A 23,275-nucleotide genomic window follows, 5' to 3' on the forward strand; every position below is an offset into this window, starting at 1 on the left:
TCAAAACAATTGGCATTAATAGAGAGTAGTGCTCGACCTATATGGGTTTTTTTTAATGGCCGATATTGATACCGATATGCAGAGAGCAGGGTGGCAGATAGACCGATACAATGCCAATATATCACAATTTAATATAGTAACAAACATAAAACTGCTAAAAAATAATAAAAATGTTATTTAGCACTATATTTATTCAGTTTCACACAAAACAAAAAAATTATATTGTATTTTAAATGGCAGATAGCAGTTTCTTCAGATTTCTCTTAAGACATCAAATTTTAATAATTTTTGTAATTTACTGATGAAAATGAAGACATTTTTAATATATTAGGGAGAAGGAAATAACAGTACACACAGTAGTTCAGCAACCATGAATGGCATGTCCACGTTAGCAATCGCATTTACTAAAAATATATACAGAATCAAACCTACAGTGTACATACAGTGATAGTGAATAAGACATTTACTTATAGCACACGTGAAGCACTTTTACCTTGGGCTGCATCCGAAAACATAGGCAGCTGACTTGCTACCTTGCTGCCTAATCAGTTAATGGCTTAACTGACATCTGTTTTGAATGAATTGAACACTTAAGGAAACTGGTCTCCAAACAGTTTGAAAAGCACCTTATTTTCATTGTACCTCCGTAAACAGCCTCTGGAGGCAGCATTTTCCTGGTTTCGGACACAGCCTTGAAGTTGCACTCACGTGCTCGTGCGGATCCATTTCCGGACAGTTTAAACAGCCTGGATCACCTACTTCATGATTTGTGAATGAGAAGAACTTTTGTTCCTGATCCTGAAGTTTTTGATTCTGGCTGATAGAATACACGCTTCAGAGGAAGATATTAGATGAGCGCTCGATGTGAAGAAAGCGCTGGATTTTCTTGAGATTCGTGAATGACATCTGTATAAAGGTGCAATATGTAACAATTTTGATGTAATATTCGCCTTTTTTTGCCAAAGTGTGAATGGCTTGTAACGCAACTTAAAAAAAAAAGAGCCCTTCCCAGACTTCCTAGGTTGCCTTTTAAAGCCTGTAGACTTTAAGGATGTGATATTTATGCACGCTCCTGAGAGCCTTGCCTCAGTGCTTCCACTATTCAACAGCGTCAACAGACAGTATGCAACACTAGGTAACGTTACCTTAGAGATGGAATCCAGAAAACGTCCGGCTCACAGCACAACACCGACTCCTACACAAACTCTGAGTAAGCCAAAAAAAAAAAAATGTATCTACTGAATCCCGTCTGGCTAAGCGGAAACATGATCGTGGTCGAGCGAAAACTAGAGTGAACATCGGCAAGGCATTTGATTCCTGGAGGGACATTCCTTCGGTTTTGGGGATCAAAACCGACCCTGAATTGGCGTTCTTATTGGACAGGTAAGCTTACATAACTGCAAAGCATGTGAAATATAGTGCCATAAGGATTGATCTGTGTAAATTTAGCTAACTTGATCTTGCCTGCTAGCGCTGACGAATTGCAAGCTACCTTGCTTCGGAACTTTCAAATAATTTAAAGGATCTTCTCTTTATGCTAAAAGTCAGGTTAATGTCAATGTTAATCTGTAATTATTCAGCAAGGTGGACTGTACATGCAGGACGTCCTGCAAGTAGAGCACTGCAGTAGTCCAGTCTAGACTTAACAAGAGCCTGGACAAGGAGTTGTGTAGCATGCTCAGATAGGAAGGGTCTGACCTTCCTCATGTTATACAGAGCAAATCTGCATGATCAGACATGAGTTCAGGCACTGATTTTGTTTGTGCAGACCAGTTAAAGGAACAGTTCACCCAAAAATGAAAATTTGCTGATAATTTACTCAGATGTATCTGAGTTTCTTTCTTCATCAAAACAGAATTTAAGACTTTTAGGATTTCATTGCAGGCCGCCTCCTCTAACAATGCAAGTGAATGTCCTCCATTTTTTGACGGTCCAAAATGCATATTTAGGGTGCATCAAAATAATCCACACGACTCCAGTCGACAAATAAAGTTCTTCTGAACGCAAACGATTGATTATTTTTAGAAACAAAACAATACTTATATACTTTTTATACTTATATATACTTATATACATTCTGGAACAGAAAAGGTCCCTCCTCAAACTGTTGCCACAAAATTTGTAGCACACAATTCTCTAGAATGTTATTGAATTCAGAAGAATTAAGATTTGTCTTCATTAAAATTAATGGGCCTAGTCAAACCATTATTTAGAAGGGGTGTCTACATTCTTTTGGCCTTATAGTGTATATTACGTTGTGAAAATGTTTAGTTTTTTCATACATTTTACTAAAAGGAAAATGGTACAACAATTAGAGCTTACCCCATGGTAACAGACATCAAAGGTGTAACATCTGTTTTCTCAGCATACAGATAGAGGATTCCATTGCTGCAAGGTACACAGCAGATTATTATTCAGTACACAAACAGCTTGTTGAAACACTGTCGACTAGCTTAAAGGATTAGTTCACCAAAAATTTAAATTCTCTCATCATATACTCACCCTTATGCCATCCCAGATGTACATGAGTTTCTTTCTTCTGCTGAACGCATTTGAAGAAAAATAGAAAATATGTTAGCACAGTAGGTCTTTAAAATGCAAGTGGATGGTGATCAGACACTTGAAGCTCAAAAAAAAAAAAAAGAAATCACAGACACACAGCATAAATTTCATCCATATGACTCCAGTGGTTAAATTACTGTTAACAAATGCTTTTGGTGAGAAAAATATCAATATTTAAGTACTTTTTAACTATAAATTCTGGTCAGCAGCAGTATGCGAGCGTGACGTAATTGCGTTGGCATGTTCATGCGAGAACTGACGCACGTGCAACACACCAAGAAGAGCAGCTCTGTTTACAACTGACAAGCTTCATTGGATTTGGTTTCTGTATTTATTTGTATTTGTATGTTTTTCACAATGGTGTGTTTGTGTGCTTATCCTGGATGTCTCAACCGAGAGAAAAACATGAGATAACGTCCATTAACATGTAGGCCTGGGTGATAGGACGATGTTATCGGATACTGACGATGTCTTACAAATCTCCCGATGTCAATTTCAATACACACCGACAATATCGGTAAATGGCAAACCATGGATCTCGGAAGTTGGTGGATATATTAAACATTAGCCCAGGGTGTGAAATTTGCACCCACCACCCGCCAAATGCAACGAGGCTGAATCCAGCTCCTTATTCGCAAGCTCCTCGTCCAAATATGGGTATTTCATGAGCAGGTAATTTTGCAACAGTGGTGGGTGACCTGTAAGACGTCTCGGAGTAACACATGACAAGAAATGCTGTTAAACAATGACACATGCTTGGAAAAAAACACACACACACTTTATTATATTTTTAAGAACAGACAAAAGAAAAGCCTTCAGTGCCCATGTCTGATGCACTGTTTGTTCAGAGGCGTGCAGCGAGAATGTCTTGTGGAACATGTGCATGTAACGAGTTCACTCTTTCTTCTCTGCAAGAATAATGTTGTCTATGAGAATTCTAAAAATGACCTCAGACCATCTCAGGAGGTGCTCAAAGTTTAGATTGCTTATTTCCATGGAGCAGCTCGCACTTACATGCATTGTGAACGTAGCTCTTCAGGTTCACTCAAATATATCTTTGTGATAAAGAAACAAAGACGAAAGTGATTAAATCATAAAATAATACCATGTTCACCTTGAACCTAAAATTTAGTTCTATTTTATTTTCTTTAGGCAGCATTAACTCTTAAATAAATGCAATACAAACACAAATTCGATAAGAACACACATTTGGCAGAATTATTTTGGGAACACAAGGAAATTTATTAGGCTTACACCTAATTTAAAAACTGGTGTTTTCTATTCATTTAAGCACAGACAAAGTGAAGTAACAAACTGTTTTAGCCGTTTTAAAAGTGTGGGTTGTGTTGAACTTTCTAGAGGTAATGGTTTATTTTTCTTAATATTATTATTATTATCATCTTTACAGTTGTCTTTAGTCCTTAATTTTTAGGCTATTAGTAATTAGAATACTTGCGTGATTGTAAATGAGGCTGTTAGAGACAGTAAATGTTTGGATTTCGGAAGGTGATTATATAAGATTTTTTGATCACTTCGTTATTTTCATTGCTTTTTCATTTCATTTACAGTGCAATTTGAATTAGAAATATATTTTCTTTAAAGTTTTTCGTGTTTCAATAAATGAATTATTAAAGAAAAATCAAAAGCAAAAATATTCAATGACCCTCGGCAGGGGTGTTGATGACATAATCGGATATCGCAATATTTTTAAGGCGATTATCGATAAAATATTTTTTACATATCGCCCAGCCCTAGTAACATGCCAACGCGAATACGTCACGAGACACCACGTGAACTCAGCCCTCGTGACGTGAATGCGCATACAGCTGCTGACAGGAAGCGACGATTTATAGTTAAAAAGTACTTAAATATTGATCTTTTGCACACCAAAAGCGAATGATGAGCTTTAGAAGACATTAATTTAACCGCTGGTGTCGTATGGATGACGTTTATGCTGACTGTCTGTGATTTTTGGAGCTTCAAAAGGTCTGATCACCATCCACTTGCATTTTAAGGACCTACTGAGCCAAGATATTTTTCTTGATTATTTTTCTTCAAATGTGTTGTGCTGAAGAAAGAAAGTCATACACATCTGGGATGGCATAAGGGTGAGTAAATGATGAGAATTTTCATTTTTGGGTGAACTATCCCTTTAAAAGGCATTTTGTACCTGAGCACCAAGTAACAGCTTTTCCACACTTCCTTCCCCAGATAGGAGCTCCCGGCCTGGTATAAGAGCGCCCCCTCTTTTGTGCTGCTGGATCTTGAGCCCGATGGAGATGTAGGTGAAGCCACAGACACATCCATTGGATCCTCCCAGTGAACCAGAGAATACAGACGAATACTCACCTCTGACAACTACAAAGACACAGTAAACACAAAGTCAGGGGTATCAGGAGACAAGTCCCATTGTTTTAAGATAGTAATCTTTAAATAACCCTTTGATGAATTACAGTAAAAAGATCTTTAAAAGCCATTTTTAACCATTCACTTTTTAACCAATGTAGTGTAATGTTACATTCAAACCACCATGGTGATTACGTTTGACTCTTCCTGATAATTCTATCTGTCATTTGCTGGGGTTCCATCCAAAATGTTTAGCATTTTTTAAGCGCATTTTAAAAAAATTCAGCATAAGAAAATACGAATTGTTGAGCGTTTCCATCCACAACGTAATGTGCATAATCATGAGGGAGCCGCCTTGTCATGATGGAGCAGCTGAATGACCTCTTCCTGCTTTGGGGACTGTTTTATTTGCAAGATTGGAGCAAATATCTCATTTTATTAAATGCATCCACGAGACACCACAGAATAAGTGTAATATCTGATATAATGTGGGTTGAAATAGCTGTGATGCCCACACACCGCCATTCTCCGCATAACTGGGAGCACCTGCTCTCAAAACTGTTCTGGCGGATTGTGAGGACCCACTTTATCAACCAGCTGGGGGGGGGGAGGGTGCTACTCTGACTACTAATTTAATGTCTTTAATTGGCGTAACATGGCGTAATTGTCAAGGTATACTACCTCCATTACTCATTACTAATAAATAAAGCAATACACTTTAAGAGTAATTACAGCTTTAAAGCAAATTACAAAGACAAATCAGAGTCCCCACAAATGCAAGGATGGAGTGGAGAGAAATAATATCAAGGAGGAAAATAAGGATGGAGTGAAAGGAAATATATTAAATGGAGAGATCAATAACATATAAGAAACTAAAATTTGACAGATGGGAACTGCTTAAAGAAGTAATTATATAATATTAAACGATGACAATTCTTTCTGTTTGACAGAAAGGTAATAAGCAATTATACTGCCCTACAAAGGCAAAACGCAAAATTGGGTTATGACTGAACCAGGTCTCTTCTGATCTGTCCAGTGACAGACAAGTTTGTCTCATATGCTGAAATTCAGAGAAACCATTGTTTGAAAATGCAGTAACTACAAAATCCACATAAAAATAATTAAAAAAAAAAAAAAAAAAATTTCTCAGTTTCAATGTTAGTTAATGAGTATGGCCTTTGTAGCGTAGTAAAGGGTATTGATATTTTTACAGTCCTGTGAAAAAGTATTTGCCCCCATCCTGATTTCTTCTGGTTTTGTATATATCTCTGTATATCTGAGTAAACACAAAATACAGTTTTTAAATAATAATGTTATTTATTGAAGCAAAAAAGTTATTCACTACCAACTGGGCCTGTGTAAAAAAAAATATATGCCCCCTTAGTTACTAAATCCCCAAATCTATGAAGCTTAATTCATAATGGGGTTCAGATGGACTAGACACACCCAGGCCTGATTACTGCCAGCCCTGTTCAATCAAATCAACACCTAAATAGAACTTTTTCAGCAGCATGAAGTTGGCTAAAAGGTCTCACCCAGTAGCACACTATGCCAAGGTTGAAAGAAATTCCAGAAATGATGAAGAAAAAGGTGACTGAAATGCATCAGTCTGGAAAGGACTACAAAGCAATTTCAAAGGCTCTGGGACTCCAAAGAACCACAGTGAGAGCCATTATCTCCAAATGGAGAAATTGGCACAGTACTGAAACTTCCCAGAAGTGGCCAACCTTCCAAAATTCCTCCAAGAGCACAGTGACAACTCATCCAGGAAGTCACAAAAAAGCCAAGGAAAAAATCCAAGGAACTGCAGGCATCTCTCACATCAATAAAGGTCACTGTTTATGACTCCACTATCAGAAAGTCACTGGCCAAAAAGGCCATCCATGGAAGTGTGGTGAGGCGAAAACCACTGCTAACCCAGAAGAACATTAAGGCTCTCTGAATTTTGCCAAAAAACACCTCGATGAGCTTCAAACCTTTTGAGAGAATGTTCTGTGGACTGATGAGTCGGAAGTGGAACTGTTTGGAAGACGGGTCCCGTTACATCTGTCGTAAATGAAACACAGAATCACACAAAAAAAAACATCATACCTACGGTCAAGCATGGTGGTGGTAGTGTGATGGTGTGGGGATGCTTTGCTGATTCAGAGCCAGGGTGACTTACAATAATTGAGGGAAACATGAATTCTGCTCTCTACCAGAAAATCCTAAAGGAGAACGTCCGGTCATCAGTCCGTTAGTTGAAGCTCAAGCTCAACTGGATTATGCAGCAAGAAAGTGATCCAAAGCATAGGAGTAAGTCCACCTCTGAATGACTCAAAAGAAGCTAAATTAAAGTTTTGGAGTGGCCTAGTCAAAGTTTTGAATGGGCAGTTCATGCTCAAACCCTCCAATGTGACTGAACTAAAGCAGTCCTGCAAAGAAGAGTGGACCAAAATTCCACCACAGCATTGTGAAAGACTGATCTCCAGTTATCGGAAGCATTTGATTGCAGTATTGCTGCTGAAGGTGGCACAAACAGCTATTAAGTTTAAGGGGCAGTTAGATTTTCACATGGGTGATTTAGTTGTTGGATAACTTTTTTGCACTTCAATAAAAATATATATATATATATATATATATATATATATATATATATATATATATATTTGAAAACTGTATTTTTGTGTTTATTCAGGTTGCCTTTGTTTTATGTTAGATCTCATCTGAAGATCTGAAACAATTTAGTATGGAAAATACACAAAAATAGAAGAAATCAGGGCAAATACATTTTCTCAGCACTGTATATGTGTAAAGCCATTTAGGAAATACAGGAATATGGATGGATGGTAATGCCATGTAAGCACCAAAAGTTATTTTCATGGCAAAAATGGAGTAGTTTAAAAAGCAATGACAAACAATAAACAACAAACTATCACATTCACAGCACTGTAAAAAGATGTACAGTATATAAAAGAGATGTAAGACACTAGGAGACAGACAGCATCTCTCATCGACACAGAATTAACAACAAACAGAAGCACGTATCCTGCAAAACACTGCATCCAGCCATGATCACATACGTTACTATCAGCTAATATTGGCCACAGAATCAACGGGACCCAGTGCGGCGTGGGACAAGATTTGATTGTGCAGACAGGATGATGCGTGTGCAATAGCGGGAAAAAGAAATGACTTGCGGGACCACCGCAAAATATAAATGTCTATAAAATAAAATAGATGTTCCTCAAATGTATTTAATGTATTTAAGGTACAGAATGTTATGTGTGTTATTCGTCTATTGCACAATAGCAACAAAAAAATAAACTATTTACAGGCACAGGGTTAGTGGCTAATTCATACAAATTATTCCTTGTGCTCCATGCGGCGGAAAGTGCTATGGATGTTAATGCTTTATTAAAGAAAGTACAAACAAAACTTTGTAACCAACCAAAGTTCAATCAGATATTTGGCAATGTTAGAGTGTTAACAAAACTTGTTTTTTCTCTCTCACTTTGTTGTTTTTTTTCCAGGTGGGAATTGTAAAAAAGCTATGTTCCCAGAGCGGGACAGAATCTTACAGGAGTGGGACGAAAAACCACTACCTGTGGGCTTTTGCGAGTGGGAGCAGGAAAAAACATGAAATTTGCAGGCAGGAGCGGGACAAAATATTACATATTTCTTGCGGGAGCGGGTCTGAAAAATCCATCCCGTGCAGACCTCTACTTTATCATTCAAGTCCAGCATTTCATGAACACCCGCAGTGCAATTTTGGGGAGCTGATGTAGAGGAAGTCAGGGTGGGAGATATTTGAAAAGAGAGCCTGTGGTACATTAACAGCAGCCACATAGTCACTGCACACTGAGACAGCACCAAGCATCTTTATGGCCATTAAAAACATATGCATTGCACAAAAATATCTCTTATTACCATTCTCGCTTGCGTGATGTCTTTGACTCTCTGGTGTGCAGCAGCTGCTTCTTGAGTGTGTCGTTGCTTTCAGCCAATGACAAAAATAGAAAAACACTACACATTTCTGATGCTGTTTTGTGATTGGTTGGGCAGTCCACAGCCCACACCTAATGTTTGTAACACACAGCCCGCCCCCATGTTGCATAATGCACAAATTGGAAAAAATAAAATATTTTATTTAAAAACGTGTTTTCCAAATGTTTGATTGGGTGGGCAAGACTCCTGTTTGGGTGGGCACAGCCCACCCCTGCCCATGCCTACATCAGGCATGTTATGTCCTTTGTAAAAAATGTCAGATTTCCTTGCTTCCATTTTGAAATTCATGTTAATTTTCTCAGTTCAAATTTTCACTCAAATTGTTGTGCTGATAATATCATTTGTAATGAAAAAAAAATAATGTATTAAGCATATTCACATGTGGACTTTTGAACCCCACTGCATCTCTAAACTGAATCAACATGTTAAAAATTGTAAATGCAAATGCAGTACAAGAAGACATAGCACAAAGAACTGAGATTATAAAAGTGCGGCACTGTCTGCCAAACCCATGAATTATTCAGGCTAATAGATCTCCATTTACCTCACAATGAGTCTCTTGGCACACAAACTTAGAGAGAGCAAGTTTCTCCATGGTGGCGTCAGTAAGAACAGAGGGGTAGGGAGGCTCCCTGCAACTGTTTTCCAGAGCTGTCTTCAGCACAGTCAGAAACCAGCTGTACAGCGAAGAGAGAACATGGAGACGTTCTTATCAAAGACATGCATAATAAAAAAAATCCCATGGGGACGCCCTTCAGTGAAACTGCCTGGCTCAAAATAACCAATAACTCACATAGTCAGTGATGAATCTGCTGTGTCCAGAAGGAAGTGCCGTCTTCTGTTAGTGCAGACTAGAGTGAAAGTCTGCTGGTGGAGTCCAACCTAAGGCACACAAAAGGACTTGAATCTCTATACAGTGTATAAAATAGATTAGTACAAAGCAATTAAATCCCTTATTCTTATTGGAAAATCGCAGCATTCAAATATTTTTGTATAATGACTGATAATCTGTACATTTGACTGTTGTTCACAGCAACATTATGCCTCCTGTATCACTCTGCAATCTCTCTCTCTTTTAATAACATTAAGTTAGAATGGCTAAATGGTGCAGTTATGCGACTTCAAACGGTTACCATGACTGTTCTGTTGCTAGGCTGATTTTTTTTCTGTTGTAATTTATTAAATGTACTACTTAGGTGTAATGCATTTATTTATCGCATGGTATCCATGTGGTATCAGTAAGCCGTTATAACCAGTTGATGATAACTGAAATATATATATGCAGTATATAATGTGTAATTTGTAATGTTTGCATCATGCATTCATAGCGCTAATGCTAACGTGCTAACCTTGGCCGTAGTATGCATCTTGTACCCACTTTTATTGTATTTTATTATGGAATGTGTCAAAATAGTCCATGTAAGATCATCAAAAAGTTATTTTTATACTTGTTTTATTAAAGAAAGACATTTATCGCTACTGCAAAGATTGATGTTGGGTGACAAAAGAATAGTAGTTAGAGGCACATCAATGGGTCTCAGGTGTGAATGGTTTACAGGCTGCTGAGCAATCATAAAATTAACAATTCTAGAGTTCACCATGTGTCCGTGTGTTACAAACGAGATAAATCAGCTTCCAAAGGGCACTTCGAAGGGAGAACAATCATAGTAGCCGAGCTGAAAGATCGCTTCAAACAGAATTTTCAGTATAAAAAGGTGAGTTCCTAATGAACTCTGTTTAAGTCCCACACCTTTCAGCTTTCCAAAGCTCTAAAAAGTAGATGGTAAAGACTTTGAAGGGAATAGGGCATAGGGATGATTACTTGAAACATGTTGTTGTTGTTGTTGCTCTTTTTCTCTGCTTTGTGTTGCATTTGACTTCCAGGTTAAATACATGTTGCGCAGCACCTCTGTTTCTCGGAGCATGCACATAACGTCAAAGCCTATTGTGCACCAATTGAAGAGTATATATGGTAGATGGAACTGATCTACCATCGCATAATCATCTGATAGTTCCATTTCGCAAAAACTGGACTGCGATTTCAGTACGAAATCGGACTTTTAAAGTGCATGTAAACACACTCACAGATATGTAGTCCAGCTCATTGTAAGACACGGCCTCCTCAACACTGTAGGGCTTCTCTGCTGCCCCTGAAAATCAAATTGCATACATCAGCAACAAACAGATCCAAATGAATAAGTGCTTTTACAGATGTCTTCCAACCTCTTGCACATCTACTGTATTTCAGGAAGGTCTGCTTACCTTTTCGCAAGAGGTAAATGTAGCAATTTGTCAAAAGCAGATAAAGGGGCTGCAAATCTCCTTCCATGTGGCCTGTACTCATCCTCACCATCTGAAATAGTGTACAAATTCAAACCAATCACTAAGAAAGCACAGATTTGCAGTATAATATTATTTGACCTGTTTCACTATTTGCAAATATACTTGAATTTAAATATAAAAATGTTCTGCTGAATGTTGCATTGTTATTTCAGTTGAGCACCTGTATTAACTAAACTTTGTATGTGCATTCAAATTATTTGTGTCACTGCATTCTACATTAGTATAATTGTCTACAAATTAAACCACAATAAACTATAAAATGTACTATAAATTAGACACTAAAAATGTGATGTGGTCAATGTTTTGGAAGACCTTTACACCTGTGTTAAGTGCAGTCAACTTAAGCTACTACTGATATTAATAGATGGAAATGGCCTAGAAGTCAATAGTTCAATGCAACATTGAAACTAATGTAAACTCACTGAGCACTTTATTAGGAATACCTGTACACCTACTTATTCATGCGATTATCTAATCAGCCAATTGTGTGGCAGCAGTGCAATGCATAAAATCATGCAGATACAGGTCAGGAGCTTCAGTTAATGTTCACATCAACCATCAGAATGGGACAAAAATTAGATTTCAATGATTTTGACCATGGCATGATTGTTGGTGCCAGACGGGCCGCTTTGAGTATTTCTAAAACTGCTAATCTCCTGGGATTTTCACGCACAACAGTCCCTGGAGCAGAGCAGGGGTCGGGAAGCTTTTTTCCGATTTTCCAAGTAGCCAATGTAACATTTTTTGGTTGATGCATTTTTTCGAAAGAGCCATACCACAAATGAATAATTTACTATTTTCAAAAACAAAGTTTTTCAATAAAATAAAATGTTTATATTGCTCATAGACTCAAAAACTGATAGGTAACGTGGCAATATGGAACTGAATACATGTGTTTGTGCGGGTCTCCATAAAATTACTTCATTTTACAATTGTTCATGAAAAATTTAACTTCTCTTTTGGGCTGGGCAATATGTAAAAAATATTTTAACAATAATCGCCTTTAAAATATCGCGATATTTGATTATATGGTCAACCCCCAAGGTCGGTGAATATTTTTGCTTTATTGATTTCGCTTTAAAAATTACATGCATTGAAACACAAAAAACTTAAGACATTTCTAAATTCAAATTGCATTTGAAACGAAATGGAAAAAAGCAATTAAAATAATAAAGTGATGAAAAAACCATATATAACCACCTCCCCAAATCCAAACATTTACCATTTCCAAGGGCCCCATTTGCCATCACCTGTATATATTAGGCTACTGAACCTGCAGAGTTGCGTTCACAATGTGTATGAGCGAAATGCTCCGTGGAAATAGAGGGAAACTCGCAGTACCTCATGAGATGACAACATTCATAAAATTGCTCATAGAAAATGCTTTTAACCGCGAAGATCAATAGTTATTGGGAAATGAGGCCCAGAACAACATGCATGTGCGTGTCTAGGAGAAGCACTTTCATTGCACTCGTGAACAGCAGAGCTCACTGCGCACTTATATAAAATCAGACGCTCACTGGAGGCTTTTCTTTAGTCTGTTCTTCAAAATATAATCACGTTTCGTCAAACGTACGTCTCTGTGTCTAATTTCTTGTAATATATCACTCCGAGAAGTCTTACAGGTTGCCTTCCACAGTGGCTGGTACATCAGCAAGATACTCTGAATGAAAAATCCACATTTGGCGGGTGTTCATTTCAAACCTTATTCACCAGTAGGCTTTACGACTAATTCGGAAGGAAATCAAAACAGTGTCATTGACTTCAAGCTTTGCAATCGCACCCACACTTTCTGTTGGAAAATTATCTCTAGAAAGTTTTAAACGATCATGTGTTGGTGAATGGTGAGACACCCAGGGAGCCACTTGATTTTTAACAGAGCCACTTGTGGCTAGTGAGCAAAAGGTTCCCGATCCCTGCCCTAGAGTTTACTCAGAATGGTGCCAAAAAACAAAAAACATCCAGCAAGCGGCAGTTCTGTGGATGGAAATGCCTTGTTGATGAGAGAGGTGAACAGAGAATAGCCAGACTGGATAAAGCTTACAGAAAGGCTACGGTAATTCAGATAACACCTTTGTACAATTTTAGTGAGCTGAATAGCATCTCAGAATGCACAACACATCAACCCTTGAGGCGGATGGGCTACAACAGCAGAAGACCACGTCGGGTTCCACTTCTGTCAGCCAAGAACAGAAAGCTGAGGCTGCAGTGGGCACAGGCTCACCAAAACTGGACAGTTGAAGACTGGAAAAACATAACCTGGTCTGATGAATCTCAATTTCTGCTGAGGCACACAGATTGTAGGGTCAGAACTTTGCACCAACAGCATGAATCCACGGACCCAGCCTGCCTTGTGTCAACAGTCCAGGCTGGTGGCGGTGGTGTAATGGTGTACAGAATGTTTTCTTGGCACACTTTGGGCCAGTTAATACCAATAAATCATTGCTTGAATGCCACTGCCTCTTTGAGTATTGTTGCTGACCATGTGCATCCCTTCATGGCCACAATTTACCCATGCTCTTACGGCTACTACCAGCATGATACTCCACCATGTCACAAAGCAAAACTCAAACTGATTTCATGAACATGACAATGAGTTCACTGTTCTTCAGTGGCCTTCCCAGTCACCGGATCTGAATCCAACAGAACACCTTTGGGATGCGGTAGAATGGGAGATTTGCAGCATGAATGTGCAGCTGACAAATCTGCAGAAGTTGTATGATGCAATCATGTCAACAAGGACCAGAATCTCAAAGGAAAGTTTCTAACATCTTGTGGAATTCATGCCACAAAGAATAAAGTCTGTTTTAAGAGCAAAGTGATGCCCTACCCAGTATTAGTATAGTGTTCCTAATAAAGTGCTCAGTGAGTGCATATTGTGATCAACACTGAAGCAAACACAAAAGTCTTCATCCACCAACATTAAATCAAAGAGATTTTAGTCACCCTAAAGAGTTGTTCTTCATTCTCCCTAAAAACGTGAATCATGAGCAGCAGTAGGTGATTATTATCCACCCTGTACAAAAAAATAAATAAATACAGTTGTGCTCAGAAATTTGCATACCCTGGCAGAAATTGTGAAATTGATTTTGAAAATATGACTGATCATGCAAAAGAAAAAAAATGTCTTTTTTTAAGGATAGTGATCATATAAAGCAATTTATTATCACATAGTTGTTTGGCTCCTTTTTAAATCATAATGATAAAAGAAATCACTCACTGATCAAAAGTTTACATACCCTTGAATGTTTGGCCTTGTTACAGACACACAAGGTGACACACACAGGTTTAAATGGCAATTAAAGGTTAATTTCCCACACCTGTGGCTTTTTAAATTGCAATTAGTGTCTGTGTATAAATAGTCAATGAGTTTGTTAGCTCTCACGTGGATGCACTGAGCAGGCTAGATACTGAGCCATGGGGAGTAGAAAAGAACTGTCAAAAGACCTGCGTAACAAGGTAATGGAACTTTATAAAGATGGAAAAGGATATAAAAAGATATCCAAAGCCTTGACAATGCCAGTCAGTAAAAAATCACTTATTAAGAAGTGGAAAATTCATGGATCTCTTGATACCAAGCCAAGTTCAGGTAGACCAAGAAAGATTTCAGCCACAACTGCCAGAAGAATTGTTCGGGATACAAAGAAAAACCCACAGGTATCCTCAAGAGAAATACAGGCTGCTCTGGAAAAAGACGGTGTGGTTGTTTCAAGGAGCACAACACGACGATACTTGAACAAAAATGAGCTGCATGGTCGAGTTGCCAGAAAGAAGCCTTTACTGCGCCAATGCCACAAAAAAGCCCGGTTACAATATGCCTGACAACACCTTGACACGCCTCACAGCTTCTAGAACACTGTAATTTGGAGTAACGAGACCACAATAGAGCTTTATGCTCACAACCATAAGCGCTATGTTTGGAGAGGGGTCAACAAGGCCTATAGTGAAAAGAATGCCATCCACACTGTGAAGCATGGTGGTGGCTCACTAAAGGCACGGGGAATCTTGTGAAAATTGAAGGCAAGATGAATGCAGCATGTTATCAGAAAATACTGGCAGACAATTTGCATTCTTCTGCACGAAAGCGGCGCATGGGATGCTCTTGGACTTTCCAGCATGACAATGAGCCTAAGCACAAGGCCAAGTTGACCCTCCAGTGGTTACAGCAGAAAAAGGTGAAGGTTCTGGAGTGGCCATCACAGTCTCCTGACCTTAATATCATTGAGCCACTCTGGGGAGATCTCAAACGTGCGGTTCATGCAAGACAACCAAAGACTTTGCCTGACCTGGAGGCATTTTGCCAAGACAAATGGGCAGCTATACCACCTGCAAGAATTTGGGGCCTCATAGACAACTATTACAAAAGACTGCATGCTGTCACTGATGCTACAGGGGGCAATACACAGTATTAAGAACTAAGGGTATGCAGACTTTTGAACAGGGGACATTTCATTTTTTTTTCTTTGTTGCCATGTTTTGTTTTATGATTGTGCCATTCTGTTATAACCTACAGTTGAATATGAATCCCATAAGAAATAAAAGAAATGTGTTTTGCCTGCTCACTCATGTTTTCTTTAAAACTGGTACATATATTACCAGTTCTCCAAGAGTATGCAAACTTTTGAGCACAACTGTATCTTAATATGCAACATACTCTAGATTAGATACATTTATGAGATTATTTACATTTATAAGATTGGGTAATTATTATAGCTATTCCGAGGCTAAAATGTCATTGCTTGAAAGAAAATCACAATTCATTGTCTCACTTAAACTCTGCAGCATGGGAGCTCTGCAATGCTCTGTCTTTATCTTCCTCCTGCTTTTCTTCTGTTTTAATCTGATCCTCCACATCTGACTCCTCTATGGGGATGGAGGTATCCTGCCCTGCTTCTGTTTTTCTCTCATCTTCATGGCCACCAGGAACATCCTGCGGCTTGCAATTCCCTGCAGAGTCATGGTGGCCACCACACGAGGCAGCAGGGTCTGGACTCTGGGAGGTAAAGCAGTAGAAGTCTGCAGGTGGCAGGGGGGCCTGCAGGAAGCTGGGGTTTGGCTGGGAGTCTGGGTCTGGGGGTTCCCCACCCGAGTCCTCTCGAAAGGGCCGCTGGTGGAGGGGTCCCATGGCAGAGCTGGCACCATCATGAATAGTGTAAGCTCCGCCCACTCCACCAATTCCCTCCACCTCTTCACCTTCACGTTGCTCCCAGCTCTCTCCATCCAGAGAGCCGTTCAATCTGTCCATGACATCCCGGAGGGGCTGCCCCACACTGTCCATAGAGGTGTCTGTCATCTTTGGGAGCCTCAGCCCAGCTCCAGGGTCTTCAACCTCTCCCTCCTCTCTCCCATTCCTGAGAAAGTTGGTCCCAGGACAGTCTGGCCCCTCTAGAGCAACCCATTTGTCCACATTAAGGCTGTCCACACCAATGTCCCTCTCAACTACAATCTGTATGCATTCCTCAGTGTCAGGCCTGTCTGGAGAAATTACATTCTGCTCACTGCTCACAGAGTCTGTCGATCCCCTCCCGCGTTGTTTCTTACCAGGTCTTCTGCGTCTTGCCATCCTGGTGTAGCACAAAGAGAATTCTTTTTAACAGCAACACCGGGAAATCTTCATTCAATCCTATCTACCTTATGTCAAACCAATTCAGCATTAGATAACTATCCAAATAACCAGAAAAACAAATATAAGCTGAGTTTATAGGTAAAGTTTGTAATATAGCGCATTCAGAAAGTATTCAGACCCCTTCATTTTTTCACATTTTGTTATGTTGCAGCATTTTTTATAAATAAATAAAATCAATCTACACTTCATACCCCATAATGACAAAGAAAAAACCAGAACTTTGCAAATGTATTAAAAAGAAAAAACTGAAATATCACACTAACATAAGTATTCAGACCCTTTGCTATGACACTTGAAAATTAGCTAAGGTGCATCCCATTTCTCTGAAACATTTTTGTGATTATTCTACACTTTGATTGGAGTCCACCTGTGGCAAATTCCATTGATTGGACATGATTTGGAAAGGCACACACCTGTCTATATAAGGTCTCACAGCATATCAGAGCAAAAAAAAACCTTGCTATGAGGTCAAAGCAACTGCCTGCAGATCTCAGAGACAGGATTGTGTCGAGGCACAGATCTGGAGAAAGGCTACTAAAACATTTCGGCTGTATTGAAGGTTCCCAAGAACACAGTGGCCTCCATAATTCTTAAAAGGAAGTTTGGAACAACCAGGACTATTCTAGAGCTGGCTGCAAGCCAAACTGAGCAATCGGGGGAGAAGGGACTTGGTAAGAGAGGTGACCAAGAACCCAATGGACACTCTGGTTGAGCTCCAGAGATCATGTGTGGAGATGGGAGAAACTTGTGGAAGGACAACCATCACTGCAACACTCCACCGATCTGGGCTCTATAGTAAAGAAGCCTCTCCTCAGTGCAAGACACATGAAAGCCTGCTTGGAATTTGCAGAAAAACACCAAAAGGACTCTCAAACTGTGAGAAGTAAGATTCTCTAGGTCTGATGAAACGAAGAATGAACTGTTGGGCTTAAATCCCAAGCGTTATGTCTGGAGGAAACCAGCACCGCTCATCACCTGCGCAATACAATCCCAGCGGTGAAGCATGGTGGTTGTAACATGCTGTGGGGATGTTTTCCAGTGAGAGGGACTGGTCAGTGCCAGCCAGAGCCTGGGCTTGAACCCAATCGTACATCTCTGGAGAGACCTGAACATGGCTGTCCACTGACGGTCCCCATCCAACCTGACAGAGTTTGAGAGGATCTGCAGAGAAGAATGGCAGAAACTTCCCAAATCCAGGTGTGCAAAGCTTGTCGCATCATATCCAAAATGCCGAGTCTATAATTGCTGCCAAAGGTGCTTTAACTAAGTACTGAGTTAAGGGTCTGAATACTTATGTCAATGTGTTATTTCAGTTTTTTCTTATTAATACATTCGCAAAGTTATGAAAAATCAGTTTTTTTTGTTTTGTCATTATGGGGTATGGAGTGTAGATTGATGCAAAACATTTTAAGCATTTTAGCATAAGACTGCAATATACACTATATTGCCAAAAGTATTCGCTCACCCATCCAAATAATTGAATTCAGGTGTTCCAATCACTTCCATGGCCACAGGTGTATAAAATGAAGCACCTAGGCATGCAGACTGCTTCTACAAACATTTGTGAAAGAATGGGCCGCTCTCAGGAGCTCAGTGAATTACAGCGTGGTACTGTGATAGGATGCCACCTGTGCAACAAGTCCAGTCGTGAAATTTCCTCGCTACTAAATATTCCACAGTCAACTGTCAGTGGTATTATAACAAAGTGGAAGTGATTGGGAATGACAGCAACTCAGCCACGAAGTGGTAGGCCACGTAAAATGACAGAGCGGGGTCAGCGGATGCTGAGGCGCATAGTGCGCAGAGGTCGCCAACTTTCTGCAGAGTCAATCGCTACAGACCTCCAAAGTTCACGTGGCCTTCAGATTAGCTCAAGAACAGTGCGTAGAGAGCTTCATGGAATGGGTTTCCATGGCCGAGCAGCTGCATCCAAGCCATACATCACCATGTGCAATGCAAAGCGTCGGATGCAGTGGTGTAAAGCACGCCGCCACTGGACTCTAGAGCAGTGGAGACGCGTTCTCTGGAGTGACGAATCACGCTTCTCCATCTGGCAATCTGATGGACGAGTCTGGGTTTGGTGGTTGCCAGGAGAACGGTACTTGTCTGACTGCATTGTGCCAACTGTGAAGTTTGGTGGAGGGGGGATTATGGTGTGGGGTTGTTTTTCAGGAGCTGGGCTTGGCCCCTTAGTTCCAGTGAAAGGAACTCTAAATGCTTCAGCATACCAAGAGAATCCATGCTCCCAACTTTGTGGGAACAGTTTGGGGATGGCCCCTTCCTGTTCCAACATGACTGCGCACCAGTGCACAAAGCAAGGTCCATTAAAACATGAATGAGCGAGTTTGGTGTGGAAGAACTTGACTGGCCTGCACAGAGTCCTGACCTCAACTCGATAGAGCACCTTTGGGATGAATTAGAGCGAAGACTGCGAGCCAGGCCTTCTCGTCCAACATCAGTGTCTGACCTCACAAATGCGCTTCTGGAAGAATGGTCAAAAATTCCCATAAACACACTCCTAAACCTTGTGGAAAGCCTTCCCAGAAGAGCTGAAGCTGTTATAGCTGCAAAGGGTGGGCCGACATCATATTAAACCCTATGGATTAAGAATGGGATGTCACTTAAGTTCATATGCGTCTACAGGCAGGTGAGCGAATACTTTTGGCAATATAGTGTAACAAAATGTGAAAAAATGAAGGGGTCTGAATACTTTCTGAATGCACCGTATTTGCGCCACTGTGGCACCGAAAGAATTGGGGCAATTTGTTTGAAAAACAATCATTATTTTCAGCCATTCCGCCCTGACGTTAACAATCGATCATGCTCAAACAAACTGAGCAATGTTTTGAAAGTGTTTTACAGCTACAGTGTTTAAACTCTTCAGGACAATTATAAGTAAGCTATTCATAAGATGATTTCCCTGATTTCCTAGTGGCACTGTCATAACATTACTTTGCTTGTTTGAGTATCCTGACCAGCCCAACACATCAACATTGACATTAAACCAATGGAGAGTCAGAAATTTAGTGGGGCTCAGAGCAAAAATGCCACCTAAAATGATGAAAATGCCCCCAAAATTCAAAATGTGGCAGCAAAAACAGCCCTCATAATGAATTCTTATTTGTAAAATCTAATATAGTTCTTAATATTCTATTATAATCCTAGTTATCCATATGGCATAAATTCTTAGGGTAAATGGTAAAAAATGATCAATCTTAAGAATTTGTATTAATGAACCATTCAGGGTTCCCACTCTTTTCAACCAATAAATTTCCATGACTTTTCCATGACTTGAAAGCTAATTTCCATGCCCAAACATTTAGCCTTTCATTCTGAAAATGGCACAGAAATTCACACAATGGCAAATTTGTAAAATAAATAAATAAAAATAAAAACACCATTGTTTAATATAAGTTCAACAGAAAACATTTAATTTTCAAATTTAATCCATACGAACACATTGCGTGAATCCTAAAATGGGTGGGTATTAGCGGCACATCATTGTCTCCAACTGGTCAGGTATTCTAAATAACATCATATATTTTAAACTCTTTACCGTGTGTTTTTTTTAATCCACTGCAACGTAACACTGAATAAGTATTTTAGGACAGAGGATAATAAATAAAAATATATTAACTATAAAAAAAAAAATTCCTTGACATTGATTTTTCCCATAACGTTTCCAGGCCTAGAAATCACCATTTTATTTCCAGGTTTTCCATGACCGTGGGAACCCTGATCATTTAAACTGAAATATTTGACAAATCAGGGCTGGGGAACCTTTTTCCCCCATTAAGGGCCATTCGAGTATTTACAAAATTATCCGCAAGCCATACAATTGCTTGTAATTTCTGATTGTGGGTTGAAATTCACATACGCACTCCGTTACATGCTCACGCATAAAAGAAAAAACACTAAAAGGTCTGTGTATTATACTATTATAATATTTTGCATTGTTATCATTTAAAATTATTAATAATCATTTTAACTGTATTTTATTTTTTTAAATTAAATCAAGGCAATTTTTTTTTTTTTTTGCTTTTCAAATTATTTTTCAAATGGCCTTGTGGGCTGGCGAAAATTGTCTCGCGGACCATATACGGCCCTGAGGCCTGATGTTCCTCACCCCTGCTTTAAATTGTTAGATGAAATATGCACCCACAAAGGCAAAAAACGCCCCTGAAAATCAAATCCAGGGGGCAAATATTGAAAAATGAAAAGTAAATTTCTGACACTGGGTGGGACTATCAGTTTGTCTAACCAATGGCAGATGGGGCAATGTACAGTAGACTGGTTTAAAAAAAAGTCATGACTAGTCATGAAAAGTTGATTTATGTTTTCAATTCCATTTGGTTACGTAATTTTATGTGTTATAAATTACACACACCGCCTTTATTCCAAAACTGTATAATTTACCATTTCTAAATTCCTACACATTAGCTCTAATGCTCAAGACACACCTAATGACCTCCAGCTCATTGTTGGCGTTCTCAGGGTCTTCTCCTGTTGTAGAAAAATGACGGCTAGCCATGTGGACTGGGGTGACGTCAGCTGAAGTGTTTGTGTCTGAGTCCTCATTGAAGGGGTTGTGTAGAAGTGTAGGGCTTCGCGAAAGAGATGTGGTCCTGATGTTGCCAGCAGAAGTCCTCACCACTACACAGTCACTGACTACAGTCTGAGGGTCTGAACCTGAGGAACGAGGCCCACTGACTAGATCGGTCAAGTCTCCTTCTATCAGAAAGAGAGAGCAAGAAAGACAAACATCTCAAATATGTAGGACAGGCAGATATTAGGAGCTCAAGTGGAGATTATGTGTTCAACAACAGCTTTACTGCCCCAGTGCTAGCAGGTCTAAGACTACAGGAGGGGCAAACTGTTATTGAATCATAACAGACTTACATAGACACACAACAATCATTCGTTGCTTTTAAACACAATTCTGGTTCTACAGCTATTTCCATCTCAATAATTTATTTGAAAAGTAGGCCTTTCAATACATTAAAAAAAGATCAATATTTATCTCATGATTTTCCCATTTAATCTCAAATTTTTAATATGTCTCTAAATTTAGCCTATATTTTTTCCTTTCAAAATATAGTTTCCTTCTATAATGCATTTGGTTCCTCTTAAGAAAAACATTAAAACATTTTAGACATTTAATTAATCTCAAACAATAATTTTGGCAGCCACACTACAAAAAATAAATATCCCTCATGCACAAACAAATAAATAAAAATAATATTTAAACCAGCTGTAATAGGGGAATATTTAAAACACTGCTAGTTCATCATTATAGTCAGCATTATATAATCACCATGTTCAGAGCAATATTAGTGAGTAGTTGGTAAAAACCAGGCAGCAAACATGCAGACCAGCTGCCACATGGATGCAGGTACAATGCAGGAAATGCAAGCTGACAAAAGACTGCATCAGGCACTATAGTATGTTTTAGTATCGTCCCATACAAACCCTGCAGCAGCAGAGGCCTGGGCTCTGTTCAGACTAATTAAGACCATCAATATATTTAGGCTGAAAGAGTAACCTATGCATAAACAACAACTAAATACTCACAAGCACAAGAGCCCATAACAAGTTCTGTGCATGAAACAAACATCCACCCAGTTAATTGGACATGCGTGATCCTGTTTAGTGGGTTTGGAAGAATAGATGGGGTGGAGTGGAAATGTTAAGATTGCGGAGGGGGGAAATAACCATGTCCCACCTTCCCAGTCTGCACTTGGCAATGACTGCAACACAGGGAAGATGTCACCAAAATCATAATCTAAAAAGGGAGAAATAAGAGTCGTCATTACAAAGAAAAGAATGATGAAGAGAATGAAAGATAAAAGAAAAAACAGGAAGAGATAACAAATATTGAACATGAGCACATGAGGAACTAAGTAGTAAAGGCTGACAACTGAAAAAGACATTGTGACATAAAGGTGCCATTGAATAAAATGAAAGCATTTGTGTGGGACCATGTAGGTCCACTAAGATTATTAACACTCACTGCCCACATCTTTAACCTTAACAGTGATTATTGCCATTCTGGTGCAGATGAACAAATTATATTAATGTTACGTATGCCAGTTTGTAAAAGCAATGGAGAAGCAAAATATCATATTAGATAGTGAGAAAGAAAAGGCGGGATTACACTAACCAAATGTAACAATTTTTTTTTTTTTTTTTAAAAGAGTCGGTACTCATCAATATTAACAGAATATTGAATAGTATGTATGATGGGTACAGACTCAGATTTCTTACCCTTAGACCATGATTTCATCTAGTTGGAGTTTAAACATGTTTGACATTTTAGAGCTGACTGCAGAGAAAATCTAGTAGGGTACTGATGCTCCACGACTCAAATATGAAGTCATACGGGGACATTCCAATTGAAAAACAGGCCACTAA

General features: G+C 39.2%; 1 protein-coding gene across 7 annotated transcripts in view; it reads right to left on the reverse strand.

The window, feature by feature from the left end:
* LOC127418988 (pleckstrin homology domain-containing family M member 2-like) overlaps nucleotides 1–23,275 on the reverse strand; it is a 33,251-nt gene that overhangs the window by 5,285 nt on the left and 4,691 nt on the right. For 3 of the 7 annotated variants that reach the window (XR_007893582.1, XM_051659977.1, XM_051659981.1), the window contains 11 exons: nucleotides 22,587–22,646; nucleotides 21,325–21,595; nucleotides 16,008–16,802; nucleotides 14,185–14,254; nucleotides 11,158–11,248; nucleotides 10,981–11,045; nucleotides 9,689–9,777; nucleotides 9,440–9,572; nucleotides 8,818–8,883; nucleotides 4,733–4,920; nucleotides 2,323–2,388 (listed from right to left, as the gene is read on the reverse strand). Coding sequence is in view for 6 of the 7 variants with exons in the window: in XM_051659977.1 (XP_051515937.1) it covers nucleotides 2,323–2,388; nucleotides 4,733–4,920; nucleotides 8,818–8,883; nucleotides 9,440–9,572; nucleotides 9,689–9,777; nucleotides 10,981–11,045; nucleotides 11,158–11,248; nucleotides 14,185–14,254; nucleotides 16,008–16,802; nucleotides 21,325–21,595; nucleotides 22,587–22,646 (1,894 nt within the window). In the remaining variant the exon portion in view is untranslated. The remainder of the gene's footprint in view (nucleotides 1–2,322; nucleotides 2,389–4,732; nucleotides 4,921–8,817; nucleotides 8,884–9,439; nucleotides 9,573–9,688; nucleotides 9,778–10,980; nucleotides 11,046–11,157; nucleotides 11,249–14,184; nucleotides 14,255–16,007; nucleotides 16,803–21,324; nucleotides 21,596–22,586; nucleotides 22,647–23,275) is intronic. The other 4 variants (XM_051659978.1, XM_051659979.1, XM_051659980.1 and 1 more) reach the window with 4 other exon arrangements.

This window comes from Myxocyprinus asiaticus, chromosome 28 (assembly GCF_019703515.2).
Source record: "Myxocyprinus asiaticus isolate MX2 ecotype Aquarium Trade chromosome 28, UBuf_Myxa_2, whole genome shotgun sequence".
Taxonomy (NCBI): Eukaryota; Metazoa; Chordata; class Actinopteri; order Cypriniformes; family Catostomidae; genus Myxocyprinus; species Myxocyprinus asiaticus.